This window comes from Bos indicus, chromosome 12 (genome assembly GCF_029378745.1).
Source record: "Bos indicus isolate NIAB-ARS_2022 breed Sahiwal x Tharparkar chromosome 12, NIAB-ARS_B.indTharparkar_mat_pri_1.0, whole genome shotgun sequence".
Taxonomy (NCBI): Eukaryota; Metazoa; Chordata; class Mammalia; order Artiodactyla; family Bovidae; genus Bos; species Bos indicus.
Genome location: NC_091771.1, coordinates 54,370,800 through 54,396,734, shown reverse-complemented (window position 1 = coordinate 54,396,734; position 25,935 = coordinate 54,370,800). Strand labels below are relative to the sequence as shown.

The 25,935-nt window shown below is 40.7% G+C and overlaps 1 protein-coding gene and 1 long non-coding RNA gene across 2 annotated transcripts in view; both read right to left on the bottom strand.

Moving 5' to 3' along the window:
• The window catches only part of LOC139186222 (uncharacterized), a 29,257-nt gene extending 7,372 nt beyond the window's left edge, over window positions 1-21,885 (bottom strand). The window contains exons 1-2 of the long non-coding RNA XR_011569778.1: window positions 21,436-21,885; window positions 4,913-4,969 (exon numbers count right to left, since the gene is read on the bottom strand). This is a non-coding gene — a long non-coding RNA (uncharacterized lncRNA). The remainder of the gene's footprint in view (window positions 1-4,912; window positions 4,970-21,435) is intronic.
• The window catches only part of NDFIP2 (Nedd4 family interacting protein 2), a 71,879-nt gene extending 49,423 nt beyond the window's left edge, over window positions 1-22,456 (bottom strand). The window contains exon 1 of the mRNA XM_019971821.2: window positions 21,892-22,456. Coding sequence (XP_019827380.2) covers window positions 21,892-22,212 — 321 coding nt within the window. The 5' untranslated portion in view covers window positions 22,213-22,456. The remainder of the gene's footprint in view (window positions 1-21,891) is intronic.
• Between the last annotated feature and the right edge of the window lie 3,479 nt (window positions 22,457-25,935).

Here is a 25,935-nt window from a genome sequence, read left to right as displayed (position 1 = left end):
GATCATTAAAATGATCATATGGTCACTTTTCAAAATGATTTCTCCACATTTCATCAAAACCCTATTTTCCCTGAATGGCATTACATCTCTCCAAAGCCTCTCAAGCAAGAATGTTAATCCTCACCCCACTCCCCCTTATCTGGAAACAAGAAGACAAAGAAAATGTTCTTGGATATAGCCAATACAAGATCAAGCATCTTTCCTGAAGTTCACAATTCCACACAGTCCTCCAGACTTCTCTAATCCTGTTCTTATATAAAATTCCACAGGGAGTTAAACTTACAAGCCAGCCCCCTACACCTCCAATACCGTCTCCTCTACCTTAATTCCTACTACAACATAAGACGTATGCACGTTTAAGTTCGTCACTCAGTCACGTTCAACTCTTTGCGACCCCATGGACTGTAGCCCACCAAAATCCTCTGTCCGTGGAATTCTCCAGGCAAGAATACTGGAGAGGGTTGTCATTCCCTTCTCTAGGGGATCTTCATGACCCAGGGGTTGAATCCAGGTCTCCTGCATTGCAGACAGATTCTTTCCTGTCTGAGCCATCAGCTAAACCAACTTAACACTTGAGCTATGAAACAGGAAGTAATAATACTCAAAGTTGCGTGGTCTAGTAACTCCATCAGTTCTCTACTTCCCTGACCTAATGATCATCTAAAATGCTTCTACTAGAAAATACTAGATTTCTACATCTTAATTACTGGTCACAACCTCCTGACCTTTACCTTTTTCACTCCCTTACTTCCACTAAGTTTCTTCCTTGGGCCCTCCACTCACTGTCACCTGGTTTCACTCTCTATCCTACGTGTGGCAGCCTGGACTATAAAGTGAAAAACTCGAATGACACACCCTCAATTTCCTAGCTCCCCTATCCTCTGCCACATCTACCCCACTGAGACTCAATTTGAGGTGAGTCTGTCTACTATCTTCAGGTAGGAGGGAAGCAAATCCCATAACTGTATAGATGGGTACCGTAAAAATTTAGTTTCCAATTCCAGCAAGGCCGTCAGAACTAGTCATCACCATGGCAGGTGTTTCAGCTCACCACTCTTCTAGCCCCCACTTCCAACCATGGAACTCTTGGTCAAAATTTTTGCTTCCTACTTCACAAAGGAAAACAGGATTTCAAGCAAAAACTCCTTCAATTTCTCTCCCATGTAGCTCTAAATTTAGCACATGGCTTCCGTTTATATTCTTTACTCCTAAATGTGAGATTACCACAGAGAAAAGATCCTGTCTCCCAAAGGATTGGTTTGTTTTTTTTTACATTATGTCTCTTCTTCCTTTTCTCCACTAACTTCTTTCTCTCTGCCCACATGTATATTCTATTCACACCATACTTAGGAAAAAAACCTGTTCCCAGCTAAAATTTAAATTTCTATCTCATGCTTTTTGAGCTACTTCCATCTTATACTTCTTTTCCTTTAGTGACAAACATCCTATAAGAAAAATAAAATTTGGTGCACTTCTAATTCTCATTTCCTCCTGAATCCATTACCATCTGGCTTTTGCTCAAATAGTTCTTGCTAAGAACAATGACCTTCTTCCTAATTGTTAGGTCCAAAAACCCACTCATTCTATCAAAAATCTTGAATACAACTGTCCCTGGATAACCTGGTATTCCAGGATCCTCACTCCCATGGTGCAGATACTCAAATCCTATATAAAATGGCACAATAAGAGTCCAGCCTCCGTATCTGAGGATTTCAGAACCAAAGAACACGGAGGGGGTACTATGTGCATTCAACACAGTTGAGTGTAGTTCTGATTGGTTCTTCTTTGGCTTAGGAGATCAGCCCTGGGATTTCTTTGGAAGGAATGATGCTAAAGCTGAAACTCCAGTACTTTGGCCACCTCATGCGAAGAGTTGACTCATTGGAAAAGACTCTGATGCTGGGAGGGATTGGGGGCAGGAGGAGAAGGGGACAACAGAGGATGAGATGGCTGGATGGCATCACTGACTCGATGGACGTGAGTCTCAGTGAACTCCAGGAGTTGGTGATGGACATGGAGGCCTGGCGTGCTGAGATTCATGGGGTCACAAAGAGTCGGACATGACTGAGCGACTGAACTGAACTGAACTGGCTTCTAGAGAAGTATTTCCTCTGGTTTTCCTCCTATCTTTGACTATTCACTGCTTCTTTTCTAAGGGTCCTTATTTTCTTCTGCCAACTTTAAAGAGTCTTAGCAAAAACTGAATCCAGAGCCGTGGATACTGCCTATTACACACTGAGGAAGATAGTCTGATGGGAAAAAAAAATCTAAATTTAAGATATAGATTTACGACCTCCTGTATAATCCTGACTGGGTTTTTTAGACTTGCCTTCTTTCTGTGATTCATTCATTTTCATTCAGTTATTAGTCACTCAACCAATAGTTACTAAATGCCTACTACAGTATGTCTGAGATACTAAACTGGATGTAGGAAATATGTGCAAATCCCAACCCATCAGTCCCTAGAACTTCTAACAACTAGGAGTTCTGACACAAGAGCATAATTTAACATGACCAGAGCAGCCACACAGGGCATTAAAATAAAAAGTTTGCATATTCTACCACAGGTAAATTAGGGAGCCAAGATCAGCAAGGACCGGGCCTGAAATACCAGCCTTCTTCAGAGCAAGTTTCATTCTTTCCTCAACTGAAACAGAGAAACTAATAGCAGAACTCTCAGCCAAAACTAAATACAGTAATATCAATTACCTAGACATGCTGCTGGTGGTGAGTCATCCAGGAAGCAGAGCAAATGCCAAGATGCCACTGCCAGAGACAGCTAAAAGGACTCATCCATTAAAGCGCTACCTGCCAAAGCAAAGCCTCAAAAGCTGGCTGATAAATATGAATATGTGATCTGAATAACTTCATGCTATCAAAAGCCAAACACATACACACACATACTCTCTCTCTCAAAAAGTTGGTAATTATGTGCTCCTGAACTGATTCACCTTATATAATTCCTTATTTGTGTAAATGATACTTATTCTCATATTACAATGATTATTATAATGCTACAGTTCTAAGGTATTTATCAATTAAAAAAAGAGAAGAAACTATTTCAACAAGATTTTCCACAACACTGACATTTTCTAGTAAAAATGTACACACACATGAATTCATTACTGCAAAGATGTACAAGACCAAAATACGTTATAAATTGTGCCACTGAAAAAACCAGAGAGAAAATCCTATCCCAAGAGGCATTGGATAGGTGATTCTTTATGGCACACAAATTCTGTCAGCAAAGCCATCTCAGCATACAAACAAAAAACTCACCATTTATTTTGGAGGGGAAAACCTCTGGTAAACTAAAATTTTAACTTTACCTTTTGAAAGACCAGATTTTGGTTTAAAGAGAAACCTGAGTTAGCATAAGTAAAACACTGATAAAGATGGGCCTAAAATATTTCACTAGACACTACAGTAATTTTGCTTTCAATTAATAAGTCAACAAAAATTACTGTGTAGGACAACATCATGTACCAAAAAGCGAATTGGGACAGACAGTTCTAAGACTGTCCTCAACCACCTACACTGGGCTAAGGATATGAAACATACTGGTTAAGTACAAAGGCTTCGGAATCAACTTTTTAAGACTCAAACCTAGGCTCCGACACTTACCAACTCTGTGACCTACTTGGGCTTTCTTATCATCTACAAAATGGGAGTCTATTTCTCTTACAGAGCTTTCATATAGGATTACAAAAGTTAACACCTATAAACACTTAAAATAAAGCCTGACATAGTAAAGGTCCAATAAATGTTACTTTTTAAAAAACGTAACAAAACAAAGGCACTTTACTTATAGCATCTACCCTACTTCCTACAATAACCCTCTGAGATGAGTATACTGGAACAAACTTTAAACAACTGAACTGACACGCCTCGTTGGGGCAAAGACAAGATTCAGACTCAGGTTTTACTGTCTCTAAATTCAGATTTTCTATTTCAAAATGCCTCAAATAAAAACTCACAGGTAGTAATCTACTCTGCCACAGCATTACCCTCATGAGTACTTCTGATTCTAATTCAAGTACACACACACACACACACTCCACCACCACCACACCATACACATCTTTGAATCCACCCATCTACTTCTCTTTAATGCTACTAATTATCTAATTACCTAATCCAAGCTACCAGGATTGCCTACCTAAACTACTGCCATAGCTTCCTAACTAAATGGCAGACCCTGACACTTGGGAGACCCCCCAATGAAAAGGCTGGCTCACCAAGAAATGACACAATCCTGGTTGAACAAGTCAAGAAATACAAACACAGCTTATAGAATATAAATAAGCAAAGAAAGAACACCCAAATTTAAAGAAAACCTCTCACATGAAAGAAAAACAAACGAAAATAATAGGAAGAAAAGTTAACACAGGGAGTAGAAAAACAAAAACCTCACAAATCTATAGTTGGCTCAAGTTCCAGCATGGCAGGCCTCCTCCGGGACAGCCCTCCCATGGACAGGCACTACAAACTTGAAGTATAAAAAAGAACTATCTGAACATTCTGAAATCTAAGGAAAAATAGGGATTTGGAGGGAAATTAAACCTTGGAGAAGCAACCTGCACAAAGGAGAGTGTTTCCTTTCTGTTCATTTTGTAGCCTTGCTGTGAGGCAGAACCACAGTTGTGGCGAGGCACCTTGGCTGGGGCTACTAAACCCCCAATAGAACCCTTGCTATTTCCATCCAGAGGAAGTGAGGAACAAACGGAGCCCAGGCAGGCCAGGAAGTGAGGGGAAATCACCACTCTTCGAACCATGCATGTGCAGGACTGAACTAAAATAGATGAATGACGGCCTAAGGAATTAAGCTTAGATCTGAACCACTACACACAGAATGGGAGACAGTACTTAAAATGTGAAGCTGGACTGACTGCTTCTAAAACAAAATACGTACGTTTTCCAGAGGATCATAGCAAAACACTCAGAAGATCCAGGATAAAATCCAAAGTTACTAGAAATAAAAAATATTAAGGAATATAAATCACTCTCCAGGGAAAAGACAATCAAGAGATGCCAATCCCAGGATGATTCAGACTATAGTTACTATGTGCATGTGCACTAAGTCACTTCAGTTGTGTCCGACTCCATGCAACCCTATGGACTGCAGCCCACCAGGCTCCTCTGTCCATGGGGATTCTCCAGGCGAGAGTACTGAACTGGGTTACCATGCCCTCCCCTCCAGGGGATCTTCTTGACCCAGGGATGAAAGCTGCATCTCTTACGTCTAACCTATGTTGGCAGGTAGGTTCTTTACCACTAGCACCACATACAAAGATTTTAAAGCTGGTATTACAATTATGTTTTGGGAAATAAAGCAATATCACCTTGAAACCAATAAAATGACAGGGAATCTCAGAAGGTTCTATTTCTGCTTTATTGACTATGCCAAAGCCTTTGACTGTGTGGATCACAATAAACTGTGGAAAATTCTGAAAGAGATGGGAATAAAAGACCACCTGATCTGCCTCTTGAGAAATCTGTATGCAGGTCAGGAAGCAACAGTTAGAACTGGACATGGAACAACAGACTGGTTCCAAATAGGAAAAGGAGTATGTCAAGGCTGTATATTGTCACCCTGCTTATTTAACCTATATGCAGAGTACATCATGAGAAATTCTGGGCTGGAGGAAGCACAAGCTGGAATCAAGACTGCCGGGAGAAATAACAATAACCTCAGATATGTAGATAACACCACCTTTATGGCAGAAAGTGAAGAACTAAAGAGCCTCCTGATGAAAGTAAAAGAGGAGAGTGAAAAAGTTGGCTTAAAGCTCAACATTCAGAAAACGAAGATCATGGCATCTGGTCCCATCACTTCATGGGAAATAGATGGGCAAACAGTGGAAACAGTGTCAGACTTTATTTTTCTGGGCTCCAAAATCACTGCAGATGGTGACTGCAGCCATGAAATTAAAAGACGCTTACTCCTTGGAAGGAAAGTTATGACCAACCTAGATAACATATTGAAAAGCAGAGACATTACTTTGCCAACAAAGGTCTGTCTAGTCAAGGCTACAGTTTTTCCAGTGGTCATGTATGGATGTGAGAGTTGGACTATAAAGAAGGCTGAGCGCTGAAGAATTGATGCTTTTGAACTGTGGTGTTAGAGAAGACTCTTGAGAACTCCCTTGGACTGCGAGGAGATCCAACCAGTCCATCCTAAAGGAGATCAGTCCTGGGTGTTCATTGGAAGGACTGATGTTGAAGCTGAAACTCCACTACTTTGGCCACATGATGCAAAGAGCTGACTCACTAGAAAAGACCCTGATGCTGGGAAAGATTGAGGGCAGGAGGAGAAGGGGATGACAGAGGATGAGATGGTTGGATGGCATCACCAACTCAGTGCACATGGGTTTGTGTGGACTCCGGAAGTTGGTGATGGACAGGGAGGCCTGGCGTGCTGCGATTCATGGGGTCGCAAAGAGTCAGACACGACTGAGCGACTGAACTGAACTGAACTGAACTCAGAAGATAAATAGAAAACAAAAAATTGAACCAAATAAAAACTTTAGACTGGAAAAATTAAATACATGAAACAAAAAATTCACTGGATGGGATCCACAGCACAAAGAAAGAGTGAATTTAAATTGACTTAGACAATTCATCCATTCTAAAGAACAGAAACGAAAAAGAATAGAAAAAATAAATATGCTAACAGAGTCACAAGAACTCTAAACCTTTAAAAGGTGTAGAAACCAAGTAACTTCAAACTCACAGAAAAACAGGAAAAAGAAACTGAAGAAATAATGTCCATAACTCATCAAAGTAATGAAAGGAGTAAATTAACAAATTAAACTTCAGTGAGACTAAAGCAGAACAAATTCAAAGAAAATTACACCTAGACAGATCATAATAGAACTTCTAAAAATCAAAGACAGGGACTTTCCTGGCAGTTCAGTGGTTAAGACTCTCCACTTCCAATGCAGTGGGGCAAGAGTTCCATCCCTGGTCAGGGAACTAATACCCTACATGCTGCAAGGTGCAGCCAAAATCGAAAAAAATAAATAAAAAATCAAAGATAGAAATTAATGGAGCAGCCTGAAAAACAATATATTACATACAGAGAAACAAGGATTCAAATAACTACAGGTTTGTCATCAGAAACCACGATCATCGCAAGAAAATTGAACAAAATCTTAAAGGGCTGAAAGAAAACAAACTCAGTCAGGAATTTTCTGTTCCCAAAATATGTATCTATAGGGAGTTCCCTGGTGGCCTAGTGGCTAGGAACACACACTTTCACTGCCATGGCCTGGATTCAAATCCTGGTTAGGGGGCTGAGATCCCACAAGCTGAGATCTGACATTTATACAACACTATATCCAACAACTGAAGAATATACATTCTTTTCAAGTGCACATAATATATCACCAAGGTAATATACTGGGCCATAAAACAAGTCTCAATAAATTTAAAAGGAATCAGACCACAGTGAATGTGGTCTATTACCACACACACACAAAAAAAATTAGAAAATCTTATAAAGACTATATGAAAATCCCAAATAAATGGAAATCAAATGGAATTCAAGATATAGACGATCCAACACAGCAAAGTGAGGAAGAAAGTCTTGGTATGACAGCTGTGTGCCAGGCCTAAAAGAACAAATATTAATAGTTAGAAACTGGAGGATGGAGGGCTCTAGGAAGAAAGTCTTCAAAGAACAAAATAAAGGAACTAATACCTATCCAATCCATGTGATCAAGCCAAAAACACAGCTGAAAAGCAAATTCTGAAAAATGACAGAAGATCTGTAAAGAATTAACCACAGATACACAAAGGGGTGGGGGTAAGGGATAAATGAGAGGAGCTTGGGATTAACACATACACACTACTATGCATAAAATAGGTAAACAGCAAGGACCTGTTGCATAGCACAAGGAACTATACTCAATATCCTGAATGCAGCTATATACACAACCAAATAACCTTGCTGTATACTTAAAACTACCACAGTACTGTAAATTAACTACATCTCAATAAAAATAAATAAACAATGAAGACATAAAAACTAGGCAACCCTATGAAAAATTTTAAAAATTATACACAACACACCACTTTGACTCACTAGTGAACAATGCTTTCATAGTCATAAAATGTAAATACTAATTATCGACTTAACCAAATGTTAGGAGCCTTTCACACATTTGCTCTTCCCAATAATTCTATCTTTTATTAGTAAGGGAAGTAGCTACACTATATCCTTACTTTACTGGTGAGGAAGCGGCACAGAGAAGTTATGTAATCAGCTCAAGGGTACAGTGCTTTAAGTGAGAAGCCAAGATGTGAACCTATGAGGTGAGACTACAGAGATGATCTGGGAAGAAAAAGTAGGTCATGGAAGAAACCGAAGCAGAACAAACACATCAAGTAGTAGCTTAATATCATTGCATTAAAAATACAAAGTTAAATAACCAAAGCAGCTAAAACAGTTAAAGACTGTGTTCTTTTGAGGAGAAGCTTGGAGGACCAGGCCTGGGAAAGGAGGACTGATGTTTCTCATTGTCTTTTTCTACTCTAACTTTTGAAACTGTATACTTGCATTGTTTTGATTTTAAAAAACATATGCTGGTCAAAGAAAACTCACTCACAAGCTGAATCCAGCCCACTGAAAGATTACACAGTTTTGGGATATCGACAATCGGCTGGCCAGTGACTACCAGGTTCTTCCTATATCAGTCAAGCCCAGCAGTATCGCCATGTCTGGTATGGCCATCAATAAAAGGAAAGCAACCATAATGAAAGTTCTGTTTCCCAGCTTTTAACTCAGCTGATAATGTTTATACGTAAGAGAATAAAATCTGTCCTCCAAGCTTTGCTTGAAAACCCCTAAACAGATCCTCCCTCGGGCAGTCTTCTGTAAAATGAGGTGGTTGAAGAAAATAATCCCTGCTTTCACAATATCTGGAAACATTTTCCTTCTGTCCATAAGTAAACCAAAGAATCTAACCATGGTTAATTATTTGCAAATGCAAGTCACCAGTCAGATGAGGAATTATGTAAAACTACCAGAATTCATCTAAACAGATTTCTCTGCACTATTCTAAAAGCAAAGTATATACTCTAATTATGGACATCCAAAATATCACTGTATGGGCTGGGCAATATAATGTCACTTTTACATAAAAGAACTCTGGAAATCTATTCACTTTATAAATATACCAGTAATCTCATGGATATACTTGAATTCATTCAGAAATAGCATGTTTATTTCAATAAGTATTTACAATGCACTATATAATGGGCCCAGAACTACACTATATACTATTATAAATAAGACAGACCTAAGCCCTAATTCGCATTGAGTTTACAAAATGCATACCATGGAGCAAAGACTGTGATAAGAGCACAGTGTTAAAAGCATACAGTGAATCTGGGAGGAAAGGGAGGAAATGGAGCTGGGGAGGCAGAGGAAGAGGGAAGGTTTTCTGGAGAAAAGAACATCTAAACAGATTTGGATAAAGAATAGAAATTCATCCTGGAAGAAGAAGAATGAAAAGAGAAAAGGGCAATAATATGTTCCAAAGCCAGAAGGCAAGGGGAGCATGGTGTGGAGTGGTGGCCGGCAAGGTGCAAGGTAAGAAAACAAAAACATTAGCGTTCAAAACACGTACGTGTGCAGTGCAGGAACAAATAAAGCAGACAGAAGTTAACAAGGACTCATACTGTTCTCTAAGGTTACAAACAAAAATTTTAAAGGGTCGAGTATTATTTCAAGTGCTCATCCTTCCCCTTTTGGGGAAATCACACAAAAAGTCACCCCGACATAAATGAACACTCTACCCAAATGAGAACAAATGTGCTTTGAAACTACTGGGTTTCTTCAGTCTAGCATCCAACAGGCCACAAGTCCCAAGAGCCTCAAAATTCATAAAGAAGTAAAACTATCCAGTTTATTTCCTTATTCTCAAAGCCTCTGCCAAACAGCCCAATTTCTTTACATAATGTAATGGGTAATTCTGGAGAAACACCACAGAGAACCTAAACCACAGCACATTCCTAAACTTTTAAAATATTAAAGTACTGATGTTCAAATCTTAAAAGCAGGCAAGTCAAAACCCTGAAATAAATCTGATAGTAAACCTCAGACTACTGCAGCATTTCCCAACTTGCACTTGGCATGTCTTTAACAAGAATCTTACCCACACCTTAATTCCAGCTAAGTGACCAAACTTTTGGAAGAAACCGTAACACGAAAACACAGACGATGATTTATAATCACATGATAGATAGGCTAGCCCTAACTACAATGCTCTTTTGAGTAAATTTACATTTAATAAGGTCAGCAGAATGTATTCCATAGTTATTTAAGCTTAAGTCAGGCCTCCGCATGTAGAATATATATAAACTTTTAAAACAATATATTATTAATACACATACAATCAGTGTTTTAGCATGTAGATGTGACATTAAAGAAAAAATAAAAAGAAAATACTCTGTAAGTAGTCAATATAAGACAGATAAGGAAAATAAAAGCAGTACCCACTATTCCACAGTCAGTGAAGGTACTAAGCAGAGCCACTGCGCACGGCTCCATGAGTTCCTTACTGAACAACCCTATGGGGCCAATCGAGTGTGTGTGCACGCGTGCATGCAGAGAAGGAGTGGGGGAAGGGAGAGGAAAAGAAACACCTAACACTACGCAGCATATGTTAACCAATCGTGTGTGTGTGCACGTGTGCATGTAGAGAAGGAGTGGGGGAAGGGAGAGGAAAAGAGACACGTAACACTAAGCAGCATATGTTAAGCTAGAAGGTCATGCAAAACACACACACACAACCTGAGAGAGTCCAAGTCTCGGCAGCATGAAAAAAACAAAAGAATTCTTATAAAAATGAGAATCAGAATAAAAACACAGACACAAGGTTTTGAATCTATGGAACTGGTCTTGAGCTAACACCAATCACTCAGTCATTCTTATCAGATACTTCCTAACTGCCTACCATATGCCAGATACTGACAGATATCAGTCAGTCAGTTCAGTCGCTCAGTCGTGTCCAACTCTTTGCGACCCCACGGACTGCAGCACCCCAGGTTTCCCTGTTCTTCACCAACTCCCGGAGCTTACTCAAACTCATGGCCATGAGTCAGTGATGCCAGACATGGCCATGAACAAAACAGATCTGTCTTTGTGAAGCTTATACACGGTGGGGGTGGGGGAGGCAGAAATTAAACAAATAAATATTTGAAAATATCAGGTGGTGACAAGTACCACAGAAAAAAAATGAAACAGAAAATGAGAGTACTGGGAAGGCGGTCCTGTGTTTTAAATGGCCTCAATGATGCGACCATTCTAACAGAATGAAGATTCTATGAGACATGAGAAACTTAGTCTCTGCTTTTTTCACAGGAAATGTCATATTGTAATTGGGGTCTCCACACCAATTCTAGTGATAGACCAGGTGCTTGCCTGATTACCAGTTACAAGAAGTAAGTGATGCAAAACAACTTTACCACAGTTCCTAAGGGTTTAATTCAAGACTGAATGAAATAATAATCTGTCAGAAGCATCCTGCAACATGCCCAAACTTAAGGCCTTTACGAGGTACATTCCTCTTTCACCTACATCGAGGGTGGGCAAATTACAGCTAGCAAGCCAAATTCAGCCTACCATCTGTTTTTGTAAATAAAGTTTTCTTAGAACATAGCCGTGTTAACTTGCTTATATATTAAGCTGGATACTTTGCACTGAAACAGCCAATCTGGTACCCAACTGTGACAGAAACCACATGACCTGGAAAGCCTAAAATACTTACTATCTGGTCCTTTACAGAACGTGTGCTGACCGCTAGACCAGACCACCACCACTACTATCCTCACAGTAAAATGCCTTTCAGGGGTCTCTTTAGGAGCACGTGACCAGGGCAGTCACATGGACCCAGCCAGTGGAGAGCCTCATGCTTGGGGCTTAATGCTCCATGGTCACCTTTAAATTCTTTAAGAAGAAAAAAACCTCCTTTCTTTCATTCTTTATTCAGCTGCATTGGGAGCCCGTGTGCCACAACTACGGAAGCCCAAGTCCGTGAAGTGCAACAGACGCTCCCACAGGAATCTGGGCTGGATTTATGGCTGCTTTAACCAATAGAAAGAAAGTGAAAGTGAAGTCGCTCAGTCGTGTCCGACTCTTTGCAACCCCATGGATTGTAGCCTACCAGGCTTCTCCGTCCATCAGATTTTCCAGGCAAGGGTACTGGAGTGGGTTGCCATTTCCTTCTCCAGGAGATCTTCCTGACCCAGGGACTGAACCCGGGTCTCCTGAATTGTATGCAGACACTTTACCGTCTGAGCCACCAGGGAAGTCTCTTAACCAACAAGGACATTCTGGAGTTCTAAGTCCAAGCCTTAAGAGGAATGGCAGCTTCGTTTTCCCTTCTGTGATGTGAAAGGCCACAGTCACATTGGGAGGGAGCATGAAGAGGACACACACAGAGGAGAAATGAAATGATCAATGGTCAAAGCTGAGCTTCCAGTCATTAGGCACCATCAACGGCTAGTGAAGGGAGTAAGAGTCATCTTGAATATTCCAATCCAATCAGGTCCCCAAATGGCTGGAGCCCCAGTTAACAGCCCATGGAGCAGAAGAACCGCTCTACTGATCACAGCCAAATTGAAACATAATAAAATGCTTGTTTTGAGTAGTTTGTTATGAAACAATATAAAACTAAAGCATCAAGATTTGAATACCAGATCCATCACACCTGGATTCATACACATGCCTATTATTTAACCTCTTTATGTCTCGATTTTCTCCATCTGCAAAATGAGGATCATGACGTTATCTATTTCACAGAACTATTCTAAAGAATAAACATGCTCTTAAGTGTAAAAGCACACAGCGGAGTTCTCAGCATATTCTTGATATAACACAAAAAAATATTATTGTTCTAAAATATTATTGCTACTTCATTATTGATAAAATGTATTATTTATTCCAGCATCCTGCTTCACTTTCTTTAAACCACCTATTACTATCTGAAATTATGCTTACTTATTTACCTGCCTTTCCTCCAACAAAGTATGAGCCATGAGACAAGAACTGTCTTGTTCACCAGTACCTAAAACAGAATTTGGCAGATAGAGATACTTTAAAATTAATATTGAATAAATGAGTTATAGGACCTTGGTTTCATAGTTAATCAATAATGATATCTAAAAACTGCTCCCATGCTTTAAGTATTAATCTGACAAGAGGTGCTCAAAACATACAACATGCACATATGCTATCTATAATGTTATTTTTAGGACATAATCCCAATGCAATTACTTGTGACTGCACAAACACTACACCATTATTAGCTCATGGAATGCTCAAATATGCGTAAGTGATGGCTAGCATCTGATTCAGCATTGTTCAGGCGTTCTAAGGTTGCTCACTTGTTTGTATAATTTTTTTAAATGAGTTGTACTCAAGCAAACTAATGACACACTCTTAGCCACTATTGCTACATGCACAGAAACAGCCAGAGAAACTTTAATGTGGGGTCTGTCCAAAAACAAACTACCCTGGCAACACAAATTAAACCTGGTTTTAAACACACCTGAGTGTGCATTTCCTCACAGTTTTTTTTTTAAGTTTAAAATCTATATTAAAGAGGCAATAAAAATCAGACATTCCCAGAACCCCGAAGCACCTTAGAAGGTACACAAAGAAGCACAAAAACACGATTCAGAATAACAAGTTCTCTGACACTGTGATTCTCAACTTTCCTTCTGCCGTGATGGAAAGATGACATATCCATGAAACTCACCCTGCCTCCTCTTCCAATTATAATTTCATAGGAGTTTTTACATTTAGGAACAGAATTTTATAGAGCAAAAGAAACCACAGGGTTTCGGCACAGAACTTTAGATGAGAAACAAACACATGTGAAGTCAGGGAAGCATGAGAGAAGATATTAGGGTCGAAGCTAATAAGAAGTACGTCCTGCCGGACTTCAGTGGTTATTGCATAAAAATTAAGCGGGAGGGGGAGATTGCTACGATGCAGCACTGTATAGGTATGGCAAGGTCTAGTCAAGGAATCTGCACGTTAGAAACCTAAATTTAGGGGCTTCCCTGGTCGTTCAGTGGTAACGAGTCTGCCTGCCAATGCAGGGGATACGGATTCGATTCCTGGTCTGGGAAGATCCCACGTGCCACGGAGTAACTGAGCCCGTGTGCTACAACTACTGAAGCTCACGCGCCTACAGTCCGTTCTCCCAAGGAGAGAAGCCACTGCAGTGAGAAGCTGGAGCACCACAACTAGAGAAAAGTCCACATATTAACAAAGACCCTGCACAACCAAAAGTAAGCAATTTTTAAAAAAGACTTATTAAAAAAAGAACACAAATTTATACTTCAAAATCCAGTAAGCCTACTAAAATGGCTAAAAGTATAAAGTCTGAAAACATCAAAATTTTGGCAAGGTGGTGAAACAGCCAAAGCTTCTATACATTGGTGGTCTAAGTGTAAAATGGTACATGTGGAAATGGAACACAGACTTGGAAAAAAGTCTGGTGATGTCTCATAAAATTAAGCATACATCTACGTATTACCCAGTAATTTCACCGAAGAGAAATGAAAACATATAACCACAGAAAGATCGCATTAGAAGATTCCTAACCGCTTTAACTGTAATAGCCAAAAACTGGAAACAACCCAAATGTCGATCAACAGAGCAATGGAGAAACAAACAGTCATACGTGTCCATACAATGAAACACCATCAACAATACAAAGGGATGCACCAATACACACAGTAACATGGATCAAGCTCCTGAACAGCATGCAGAGTGAAAGAAGCTTGGTAGACCATATGCTGTGTGATTCTAGAATTAGGGAAATCTAATTTGAAGTGAAAAACAAAAGAGCATAACAATCACCTGGTGGGTATGAATCAACAGGGAAGAGTCACGAGTGAACTTTCTATGATGACAGCAATGTTCTGTCCCAATGGTCAGTAAACTTTTGCCATAGAGGGCAGAAAGGCAATTATGTCAGGCTTTCTGGGCTCTACCTCAAAAGCCAATTCTGCCACTGTAAATGAATGACACAGCTGCACTACCATAACACTTTATTTACAAAACAAGGGTTAGAATGTAGTTTGCTGGTCCCTGCTCTATATATTAAAAGTGGTTTGGGTTACACAAATATGTATGTACTTGTCAAAACTCATCTAATAGGCCACGGAAGATCTGTGCATTTCGCTATACGTCAGTTTTATACAAAAACCAAAAAGCAACAGTTAACTGTAGGCTAATGATAAGCATGTGGTTTTCAGTGAGGTACACCGATATCTGCAACTTATTCTGAAAGCTCAAAAAATAAGATGGATACAGTAACACAAATACTAAATTGCCAACATCTGCTGGATCTCAAAAAAGCAAGAGAATTCCAGAAAATATCTATTTCTGCTTTATTGACTATGCCAAAGCCTTTGACTGTATGGATCACAATAAACTGTGGAAAATTCTGAAAGAGATGGGAATAAAAGACCACCTGACTTGCCTCTTGAGAAACCTGTATACAGGTCAGGAAGCAACAGTTAGAACTGGACATGGAACAAGACTGGCTCCAAATAGGAAAAGGAGTGTGTCAAGGCTGTATATTGTCACCCTGCTTATTTAACTTATATGCAGAGTACATCATGAGAAATGCTGGACTGGAAGAAGCACAAGCTGGAATCAAGATTGCCGGGAAAAATATCAATAACCTCAGACATGCAGATGGCACCACCCTTATGGCAGAAAGTGAAGAAGAACTAAAGAGCCTCTTGATGAAAGTGAAAGAGGAGAGTGAAAAAGTGGGCTTAAAGCTCAACATTTAGAAAACTGAATTTGCCATCACTTCATGGCAAATAGATGAGGAAACAGTAGAAACGGTGGCTGACTTTATTTTTCTTGGCTTCAAAATCACTGCAGATGGTGACTGCAGCCATGAAATTAAAAGACGCTTACTCCTTGGAAGGAAAGCTATGACCAACCTAGACAGCATATTAAAAAAGCAGAGGCATTACTTTGCCAACAAAGGTCCGTCTAGTCAAGGCTACGGTTTTCCCAGTGGTCATGTATGGATGTGAGAGCTGGACTATAAAGAAGGCTGAGGGCCGAAGAATTGATGCTTTTGAACTGTGGTGTTGGAGAAGACTCTTGAGAGTCCCTTGGACTGCAAGGAGATCCAACCAGTCCATCCTAAAGGAAATCAGTCCTGAATATTCATTGGAAGGACTGATGTTGAAGCTGAAACTAAAATACTTTGGCCACCTGATGCAAAGAGCTGACTCATTTGAAAATACCCTGATGCTGGGAAAGATTGAGTGCAGGAGAAGGGGATGACAGAGGATGAGATGGTTGGATGGCATCACCGACTCAACGGACATGGGTTTGTGTGGACTCTGGGAGTTGGTGATGGACAGGGAGGCCTGGCAGGCTGCACATCATGGTGTCACAAAGAGTCGGACACGACTGAGCGACTGAATTGAACTGAGAAATGTAGGCCCAACAACTGGTATGTGGTATATGGAAGTTAGCTGTACAATTCTTTCAACTTTTGAATATATTTGAAAGTTTTTGTTTTGTTTTTGGCTGCATTGTGTGGTCTGTGGGATCTTAGTTCACTGACCAGACATCAAACCCATGCCCCGAGAAGTGGAATCACAGAGTCCTAACCAATGGACCACCAGGGAAGTCCCTGGAAGTTTTCATATTAAACTGGGCGGTGGGGGAGATTCAATGAGGCCACTGAAGATTTTTAAGCAAGGAAATGAAAATCAAATTTATATTCTACAATTCATGCAGTGCAAGCATATACCGAAGGATGATTAGATGAAGGAAGAAAGTTCTAAGCAGGCTATTACAACAGTCCATGCCATAGAAGATATCAACATTTGAAGAGTAAGTACAAAGTGAGTTCATGGAGAGAAGAAAAATCAGGGCAGTCAGTGCTTAGTTGCTCAATCACGTCCAACTCTTTGCGACCCCATGGACTGTGGCCCACCAGGCTCTTCTGTCCATGGGATTTTCCAGGCAAGAACACTGGTGTGGGTTACCATATCCTCCTCCAGGGGATATTCCTGACCCAGGGATCAAACCTACATCTCCTCTGCCTCCTGCACTGCAGGCCGAGGAGAGAGCTCCTTCATTTCAGGAATGAGGAAGGAGTTTCAAGGAAAAGTTCACAATGTCAACATAAAAGAACTTAAGCATGAAAAGAACGAAAAGTACCTAGATTAAGCAATGGACCCTGATGATGTAAAAGAGGTGTGGGAAGAATGTAGATCAGATAAAAGATATTAGTAAGTTCAAAGGAAACAAACAAGTGACAAGTAATCTGGCTGGGACAAGAGAGGAAGGAAAAACTGAAACATAAAGTAAAAGACTGAAATATTTCTTTTAAATGTGAAACAAAAGTACATGGCTGCACCTAAAAGCCACAACTCACCCAGAACCTGTACTCCTGGCTCAGGCAGCCAGCTGGGTGTCTGACTGTCCTTGCACATTTTTACTGCGTGTGACAGTCTGCAAAGCTTGTCCATTTCACCATACTGCGAGGATTCTTCTAATAAGTCACACAGGCAACAAAGAAGGTCAAGGTGACCACAGCTGACAACTGCCTCTCAGGGAGACGTAAACTAGTTTGTTTGTTGTTTGCTATAATGCCTGCAGCTTGCTTAAAAAAAAAAAGTGCTGGCCCCTTGGTCCTGAGCTCCTTGGCTGTGATCTACTATGTGCATCCATCTAGACCCATCATCCTCATGGGACCTGGTTACAAGGAAAGACAGCACAAACAGGCTGACATTCATGAGTGTGCAGTGCTGTGACTAGTAATGTCACTTGTTTCTGACCTGGGAGTCTCCTGTTTGTCTGCCAGCAACCATGAAACATTAACAGACTAATTGTCAGCTTGTAAATATAGCAAAATCAAATCTTAAGATTTTTCAGAGTTCTTGACATGGACAACAAAGAGCTAGTTGATTTTCATGTTGCTAAATAAGAGACAAAAACACAGACACCAGCAAAAACTACAATTTATGTAACATTTTATAGTTTATTTACCTTGCATTATTCATAATATTTATTATATATCCATCTCTACACTATATTTTATACATATATTACATTATATAATTCTCATAATAATCCTAATGAGGTAGGTACTAATATGAGGAAACTGAGGCTTTAAGATGTTAGATAACTAAGCCAAGGTCTCACAAATTGTAATCAACACAACCTAACTATAGGCTCAGATGACATTAAAGATGTGAGGGTTTTCTTTAATCATCAATAGTCAACCTCCTTCCCAGCTGATTTATCAAGAGCAACTCTAATTCACCATATGTTAGAGCAAAGCATCTATATCATAGTACGAATACTTCATTCTTATAGAAAACTAACGTTTTGGAAATGTTAATAGAATCAAAGTTGTCTCTCATCAAAGTTGTCTCTAAAAATCTGTGGTTTAGGAAGAGCTAGGTTAAACAAATTCAAACCATTGTCTTCAGGGCAGAAGCTCTCACAGTTTTAATATACAAATATATGTTCTTCCAGGTGGCGCTAATGGTAAAGAACCTGCCTGCCAATGCAGGAGATTTAAAAGGCCTGGGGTTTGATCCCTGGGTCAGGGAAGATCCCATGGAGAAGGCAATGGCAACCTACTCCAAAACCCTTGCCTGGAGAATGCCATGGACAGAGGAGTCCCACAGGCTACAGTCCATAGGGTCACAAACAGTCAGACATAACTGAAGCGACTTAGCACACACATATGCTAATATGTATTCTATTTCTTCTAAAACCATCTATTATCTTCATTCTGAATGCTCGCTCCAGTTTGGAAAACTACTGCTGCAATCAACAGTGCCAATTTAACTTGTGCACAGAATACCTTTGAAAACTTAGCAGTCAGCTTGGTGGTTCAAGTACACAAGTCCTTTAAAATAGAGAACATCAAAGTCAGAATGTGGCATAACAGCTCCAAGCCAAGTCAACTACTTCACAGTCTGGCACCACTGCCCATTTCCTACCAAACAAAAGTCAGCTTCCCATAACACAATGGAACCACATGGCTTTTTCTGAAATTAGAAGGGTAACAAGGCAAGGTTTTTATATGTTTAGCTCTGTACATTGTAAACACTGTTTTACTGAACAAAATTTAGACACTTAACGATGGAGCAGAGATCACAGAAAAAGTAGTTTTCACATAAAGCTTGAGAATTCGTTAACGACAGTAAGTCATTCTGATGGTCCTAGGCATCACCATTAACTCATCTGTTCATGGGATTCTCCAAGCAAGAATACTGAAGTGGGTAGCCATCCCCTTTTCTAGGGGATCTTTCTGACCCAAGGATGGAACCTGAGTCTCCCAAATAGCAGGCAGATTCTTTACCATCTGAGCCACCAGGGAAGCCCCAATTATCAATACGGAAAACTAAATTTTAACTCTATGAATAAGTGGAAAATTAACATCGTATATACCATTTCGCCACCAAGCATATTTTCCTGTCTTCTACTTAGTCATCTCTAAACATTTGACAACTGAAACTGCTCTTTGCTCCGTTGTTATTAATCATTCCAGAGTTTTCACAAAAGCCAGCCACACAACAGTTGTGTTAGTTACACAAGCCAGAGCTGTAGACTGGTCCCTAGCTTACTGCCAACCAAATCAGCTGCCTTTTTTTTTTTTTCCTTGCCCTCTGTTCTGAAGGAATACCTCCACCCATTCAAAGTCTGCATAGGACACATCTCTAATGGGGGGTGAGGGGTCAGGGGTGTGGGGAATATACCAAGATAAAGTTATTGATCAGGCCATTCTCAACAAAACCAAGAGCTATTCTAGACAGATGAAATTACCATGTAATTACACAGGAACTGGAATTAAAATCTTAATTGTACTAAGATTCTCAAACACTTCACCTTACAAGGAAGGTGATATCCTACCTACTTGAATCAAGAAGTATCTTTAGAAGGGCAGATTTTTGCCCTCTGCTCTGAAAGATTGCCTCCACCCATTCAAAGTCTATGTGGGGCACATATCCACCTAGGGAAAAAAAAGGGCAATAAAATATCATACTGTCCACTATTTTGAAAGGAGTTGTAGGGAAAAAGTATCTTAAAGATCACAGAGCAATTTCCAACATTTTGGTTTTAGGAATTCTTAAAAATAACAATTAACCATAGCTACTGAAAGCAAATGTGACATTATAATAAATTACTTTAAAGCATAGTTACGTCAGTTAATAATGTTTTGAGTAGGGATCTGTATATGAGAACATGGTTGACTCTTATAAGCAAAACCCCAAAGAGAAAGAATTTGAATCGGCTAACACTATTAAAGGGAAACAAATAGGAAAATGAAAGAAAAGTGATTAGAGAAAAGAAATAAACCCACTGGTAACAATATTCAATATTTTATTTTTACTAACATCTGCAAAAATAGGAATATGCCTTAAAAAAAGAAAACAAACCATCAAAAGTGTATACACTAACAACTTGAAAAATGTCTTCCCATACTGGCAGCAATATTTTCCAAACCATTCTGAAAATACTGATGAATTTTTACAGAATTCAGATCAATAACTTTATTGTGGTATACCCCCCACACCCCATTTTACAGAATTCCAAATGAACATACAACATTTGGAGGTTTTACTGGATGTAAACCAGATGAAACTGATGCATAATGAGTTTTTATCTTAAAATATACATATATATATATACCACAAAACTACATACATTGGGATTTTAACTTTCAGGACCCTTCATATTTGTCAAAGTACACTTATTAATAGAAATTCTTAGTTCACAATAAGTCTCACCTGTGTAAATAGATTTGAAATATGAAATCTGCACTAACATATCTAGATTTGTAAATCTTACAAACAGTACTGTCAATTGTACCATCGGTGCTCCATAATTAACGTTTTTCTCCTTTCCCTCAGAAAATAGGCTTAACTAAATTACCACCTCAAAGTTTACAGAATAACATGCTACCTAGCTGCAAGGAAATAGTCAACTATAGCTGAGTCCATTTTTAAACAGGGTTTACCTAGGACTCTCCAATGACACCATCGGAATTAGTGTCAGAAGAAAAATATATACTAGAAAAACGGACACGGGAAAACACAGAGGGCCACTTTTCACTCATTTCAACTTACAAAGGATTAATATGGTTAAACTGGAAAACCTTGTACTTAAAGAAAATTAATTTTTCAAACACGATGAGCATTTTTAGGAAAACTTCCTGTTTCCCCTCCCACCAATTAAAAAAAAAATAGGAAAAAAAAGTCGTTTTTCTAATAAAAACAGAAAAGGCCAAAATGACAAGGTTAACTAGGACTAAGAAATAGATAGATCAGCCCCACGACTTTCTCTACAGTTGCGCAATTTTTAAACCCACACTTTTTTTTTTTAAGCCAAATCCACATCCCACCCCACCTAGTGCTTACCTCTCCCTCCTTCCCACCCACTCCATCTATGACGAAGATCACCTTCCCAGCAGGTATGTTAACTCATTTCCAGTACACAATCCACTGGAAAATCTCTGAAGTAACTGGGTCAGGGCATGACGAAATGATCGAGAAAGTGAGAAATAAAAGAGATATAAGTTCTAAAAGGAGGCGGGGGGGGGGGGGGGGCGATGTCTAACAGCGGAAGGATAAGGACCTAAAAGACGACCTGGGTCTAGAAAGAAGGGTCTCAAAGGATCCACAGGCAGGCTCCAATACGAGAGATGTGAAGGAAGCACGGTCCTGCCAGAAGAGCCAAAAACAAATCATCCAACATGCCCCACCGGGGATAACCGGTGGAAAGGGGCTCTGGAATCCACGGGGGGCGGAGGGGTGGGGGGACAATCCCGGGGTTCCGGGAGGCGCAGGAGGCCGGGGCTGGGGACAGAAACTCACCACCTGGTAGCGGCCAGTCCCCGCCTGGTGGTGATCCATCCTGCCCGGCTCGGGGTCCGGCTTCCGAGTGGGTGAGTCCCCTCGGCACTCAGCCCCCTCGGCCACCCCCTTCAACGACGTCGTCGCCTCAGCGACTCTTCCGCCTCTGTTTCTGCGGCCGCGATCGCCCGGCCGGGCCGCCTCACTTCCCGTCGCTGCCGCAGAAGCCGCGGAAACCTCCGCGTCGGCCGCAGCTTGGGGGCGAAGCTCCGGGGCGCCGTGCGCGCTACTGAGCATGCTCGGGATGGTCGCGCATGCTCGCTGGGTCCTCCGGCGTCCCATCCGCGTCGCGAGGGGGGGTTTCGCTGGGTGGGATGAAATGGGATGAAATGGAAAAGTCAGGCAAGTCCAGGGGAGCGATCTAGGTTGTCAGCCTGTCGGGAGTGGGTGGTGGCTAAAGGAGCGGAGAAAAAAAATTATCACCGTCCTTGATTGGTCTTTTCAGTCCGAAGGGTTGCTTGCAGGCAGAGTCACGTTGTCGAGGATAAAAGAGACGCATTCCAGGAACACTTGAGGACAGGTCACCGTGTTTCCTCACACGTCTTGTTATCCACCCAGCCTAGAACAATGCTAGGACACTCCTAAAAGACTTATTCAAAAACCATTAGTGAGTTAAGAGATATCATTTTAGGTTGTTTTGTTTGTCCCCTTCTTGCTAATAAGAGATTTAAGAGTCCAACAAGGAGTCTTCAGCCACACTCATGTATCTCGCCGAGGAAAGGAGCCCCTAGAGCACTAGGTTACTGAAAGGATACAAGAAGATAATGAAATAATATAGGACTCTTCTAGGGTCATATTCACATCAGTAATTCCAAAGGGTTTAACAGTAAAGGTTCGCTTTGTGTGCAGTAAGACGATCTCAATAACCGGTTAACCACACTTGACCTACCGTGTGTATCTCCCACCAGACACAAAGCATGTTTCTCTAGCAAGTAAAAGAATATGATGGGGCGGTGTTCTCTTTAACCCAAAGAGTTTCGATACACTGAAAACTATGATCCCACGTGATTTGGCTCAGTTGTCTTTTCTATTTTACTTCCCTCCTGAATCCCCAAAGGAGATTCCCTGCAATGAAAAAGGCTAGTGGGTGCGCCTCATCACCTAGTTAAAAACAGCAAAAATACAACAAGGAGAGACATTCATTGAGAGAGCAACTGAAAAATGTAAGCCTTCCCCGTTGTTTTATTCAAGGCATTGATCAGTTCTTGGTATTTCTGCCATCTTGACACATCTAGTGGTGGAAAGTATTAATAGGCTGATACAATAAGAGGCAACGATAATGTCATACTTAAATGTCTTTAACCTTTCTTTGTGCTTAGTTGCTCAGTCGCTGAGTCCTGTCCCACTTATTGTGATCCCAGGGACTTTTGCCCGCTGTGCTCCTGTCCATGGAATTTCCCAGGCAAGAATACTGGAGTGGGTAACTATTTCCTCCTCCAGGATATCTTCCCTACCCAGGGATTGAACCCAAGTTTCCCACATTGCAAGCGGATTCTTTACCATCTGAGCCACCGGGGAAGCCCAGGCTTTCTTCAGGTGTAACTTAATGCATTTTCGGTTTAAGATAATAAACATGACATTTCATTGTGTAGCTGTACAGGAACTCACTCTCACAATTTCACCTCAAATGATATTACCTTTCAACAATCAAGACAACCACCAGTGTCAGCAAAATGAAATTAGAGCCCTACATCGCTTATGATCTATACCATTCCTTTAGAACTTAATTTTATATGCAGCTGCACTTTCATTAATCATTTATATGTCCATTTGTCTTTCAAACAAGCTGCTGCACAGAACGGAGGCCATTTTTTACACCTAGCACACCCAGAACAGTAATGAGAACATAATGGTGAAAACCAGTGACCTGACCAAAAGTAAACATCCTAAATCTTGTTAGAGTAACAGATCTTTCAGTTTTACTCTCCTCCCAAGTTTTGTGAATGGTTTGGTAATTTAGAGAGCAGGTGACAAAATTCAACAGGAAAGTGTCTTTTCAGTGAAGAGGAGGAAGAGAAAGAGGGGAAAGAAAAGGAGAAGAGCTGATATGTGTTGACCCCTTCCCAAGCCAAGAACTGCATGAGCTGTTATTTTGTCTTCACAGCATCTCCATGATGTAGGCACGATTGTCATCCAGGTTTAACAAATCAGGAAACTAAGGCACTGGGAGGTTCAGGAACTTTCCAAAGCCAATCGCTAACAAGTGGTGACAGACTCCAGAGCCCCCACTATGTTAAGCACCATGCTGCAATACATCCTTAAAATGAACCATCCAACCAGCGAACCAACTCCTTTCTCTTTCTGTCCACTGTTGCACTTCATTGTGAAATGGGCAGAAAGAGCTCAGAATGGCTCTCCAGAGGACAATGAGAATCTCTGATCTCACACAGATCAAGGAGGTGGTATTTCAGGAAGTCAGACTGGATCTTTGATGGATCACAAGCAGAAGAGTTGTCCCATAGGAGCAACTTTTGGGCGAAGGCATGGGGGTAATGATATTCTGATCATTTTAGAGGCCTTAAGCAACATCTGATATTTTTCATCTTTAATCTTTTGGTGGTGACAAGTCTAGTTACCTAAGGTGGTGGTCTACCACCATAAACCCAAGTGGAATTTTATAAATATTTATTTATTTGCTTTATTATTTATTTGGCTGCATTAGATCTTAGGTGTGGCGTGTGGGATCTTCGCTGTGTCACCTGGGATTTTTCATTGCAGTGCTTGGTGTCAGTATCTGCAACGTACAGGCCCAGCTGCTCCGATTCATGTAGGATCCTACTTCCCTGACCAGGGATCAAGCCCAAGTCCCCAACATTGCAAAGTGGACTCTCAACCGATGAACCACCAGGGAAGTCCCTCATGTGGAATTTTAGAATTAGAGTACACCTCACTAAGACCTCTTCACCACCAAAGACAGTGCCAGCAAAAATTTAATTAGTAGTACTGGGGCAGATGTGGAGATAAGATGTCTGGATTCCCTGTCATGAAAGTGCCCTCTGCCTAGAGCCATCCAGCTGTTAGTTTTGTTGGGGTTTCCTTCAGCTTTTTACTCTGAAGTCCCGCTATTTTCAGGGTGGCACTCTGCTGTTGACTAAACAAGGCCAGGGCACAGGTCTAACTGTTTTGCCTGACACTGGAGCCCTTTTAGGGGCCGTCTGCTCCAGAGTTCCCTGCTGAACTAGCAGAGATTTTGTCAGCTCTGCAGTATGTTGTGACAGCTCTCCGCACCCCATCCTTTGTGCTTTCACAGATGTTAACTCTCTAATAAAGCTCCTGCACTCAAAATTTCATTACAGTATCTGCTTCCTTGAGAGCCCAACCTAGACAAGTACCAAGATGGTCAGTCGAAAGAAAAAACGCACAAAATGGCTGTAAGTTAAATTTTACCTGAGGAACTTTTGGAAGGCTGCAGTCCCGAAACAGCTTGTCAGATAGCTCTGAGGAGCTACTCGGAAGAGGGAAGGGAGGAGCCAGGATACCTATAAACTTTTTTTGCTGGGAAAAAAATACGTAGTCAAGCCTGAAAAGATTACTGCTAATCGCAAAGAACAGCTATCTCACATTAAAATTATCTTTAGTCTGCCTAACTGTGTATGGGAAGATGAAAGAGTCTGAGGTCCTTTGAAATTGTTCCTTAGATGTTCTTCTGAACTAAGGGCCAGTATACCCAAAGCAAAGAATGTTTTCCATCCTTAATTCCCTTCAGGTCACACTCTAAGATATGTGATGCCTAATGGCTTGATCCTTATAGAACTGAAATGTTGTCAGCATTTTTTTTTTTATAAGATAGAAAATGATGGGTCATCCCTGGTGATCCAGCAGTAAAGAATCTGCCTGCCATTGTAGGTGACATGGGTTCAATCCCTGGTCTGGGAAGATCCCACATACAGCGGAGCAACCAAGCCCGCGAGCCACAGCTACTGAAGCATGCATACCCAGAGCCTGTGCTCTGCAACAAGAGAAGCCATCGCACTGAGAAGCCCACACACTGCAACTAGAGAGTAG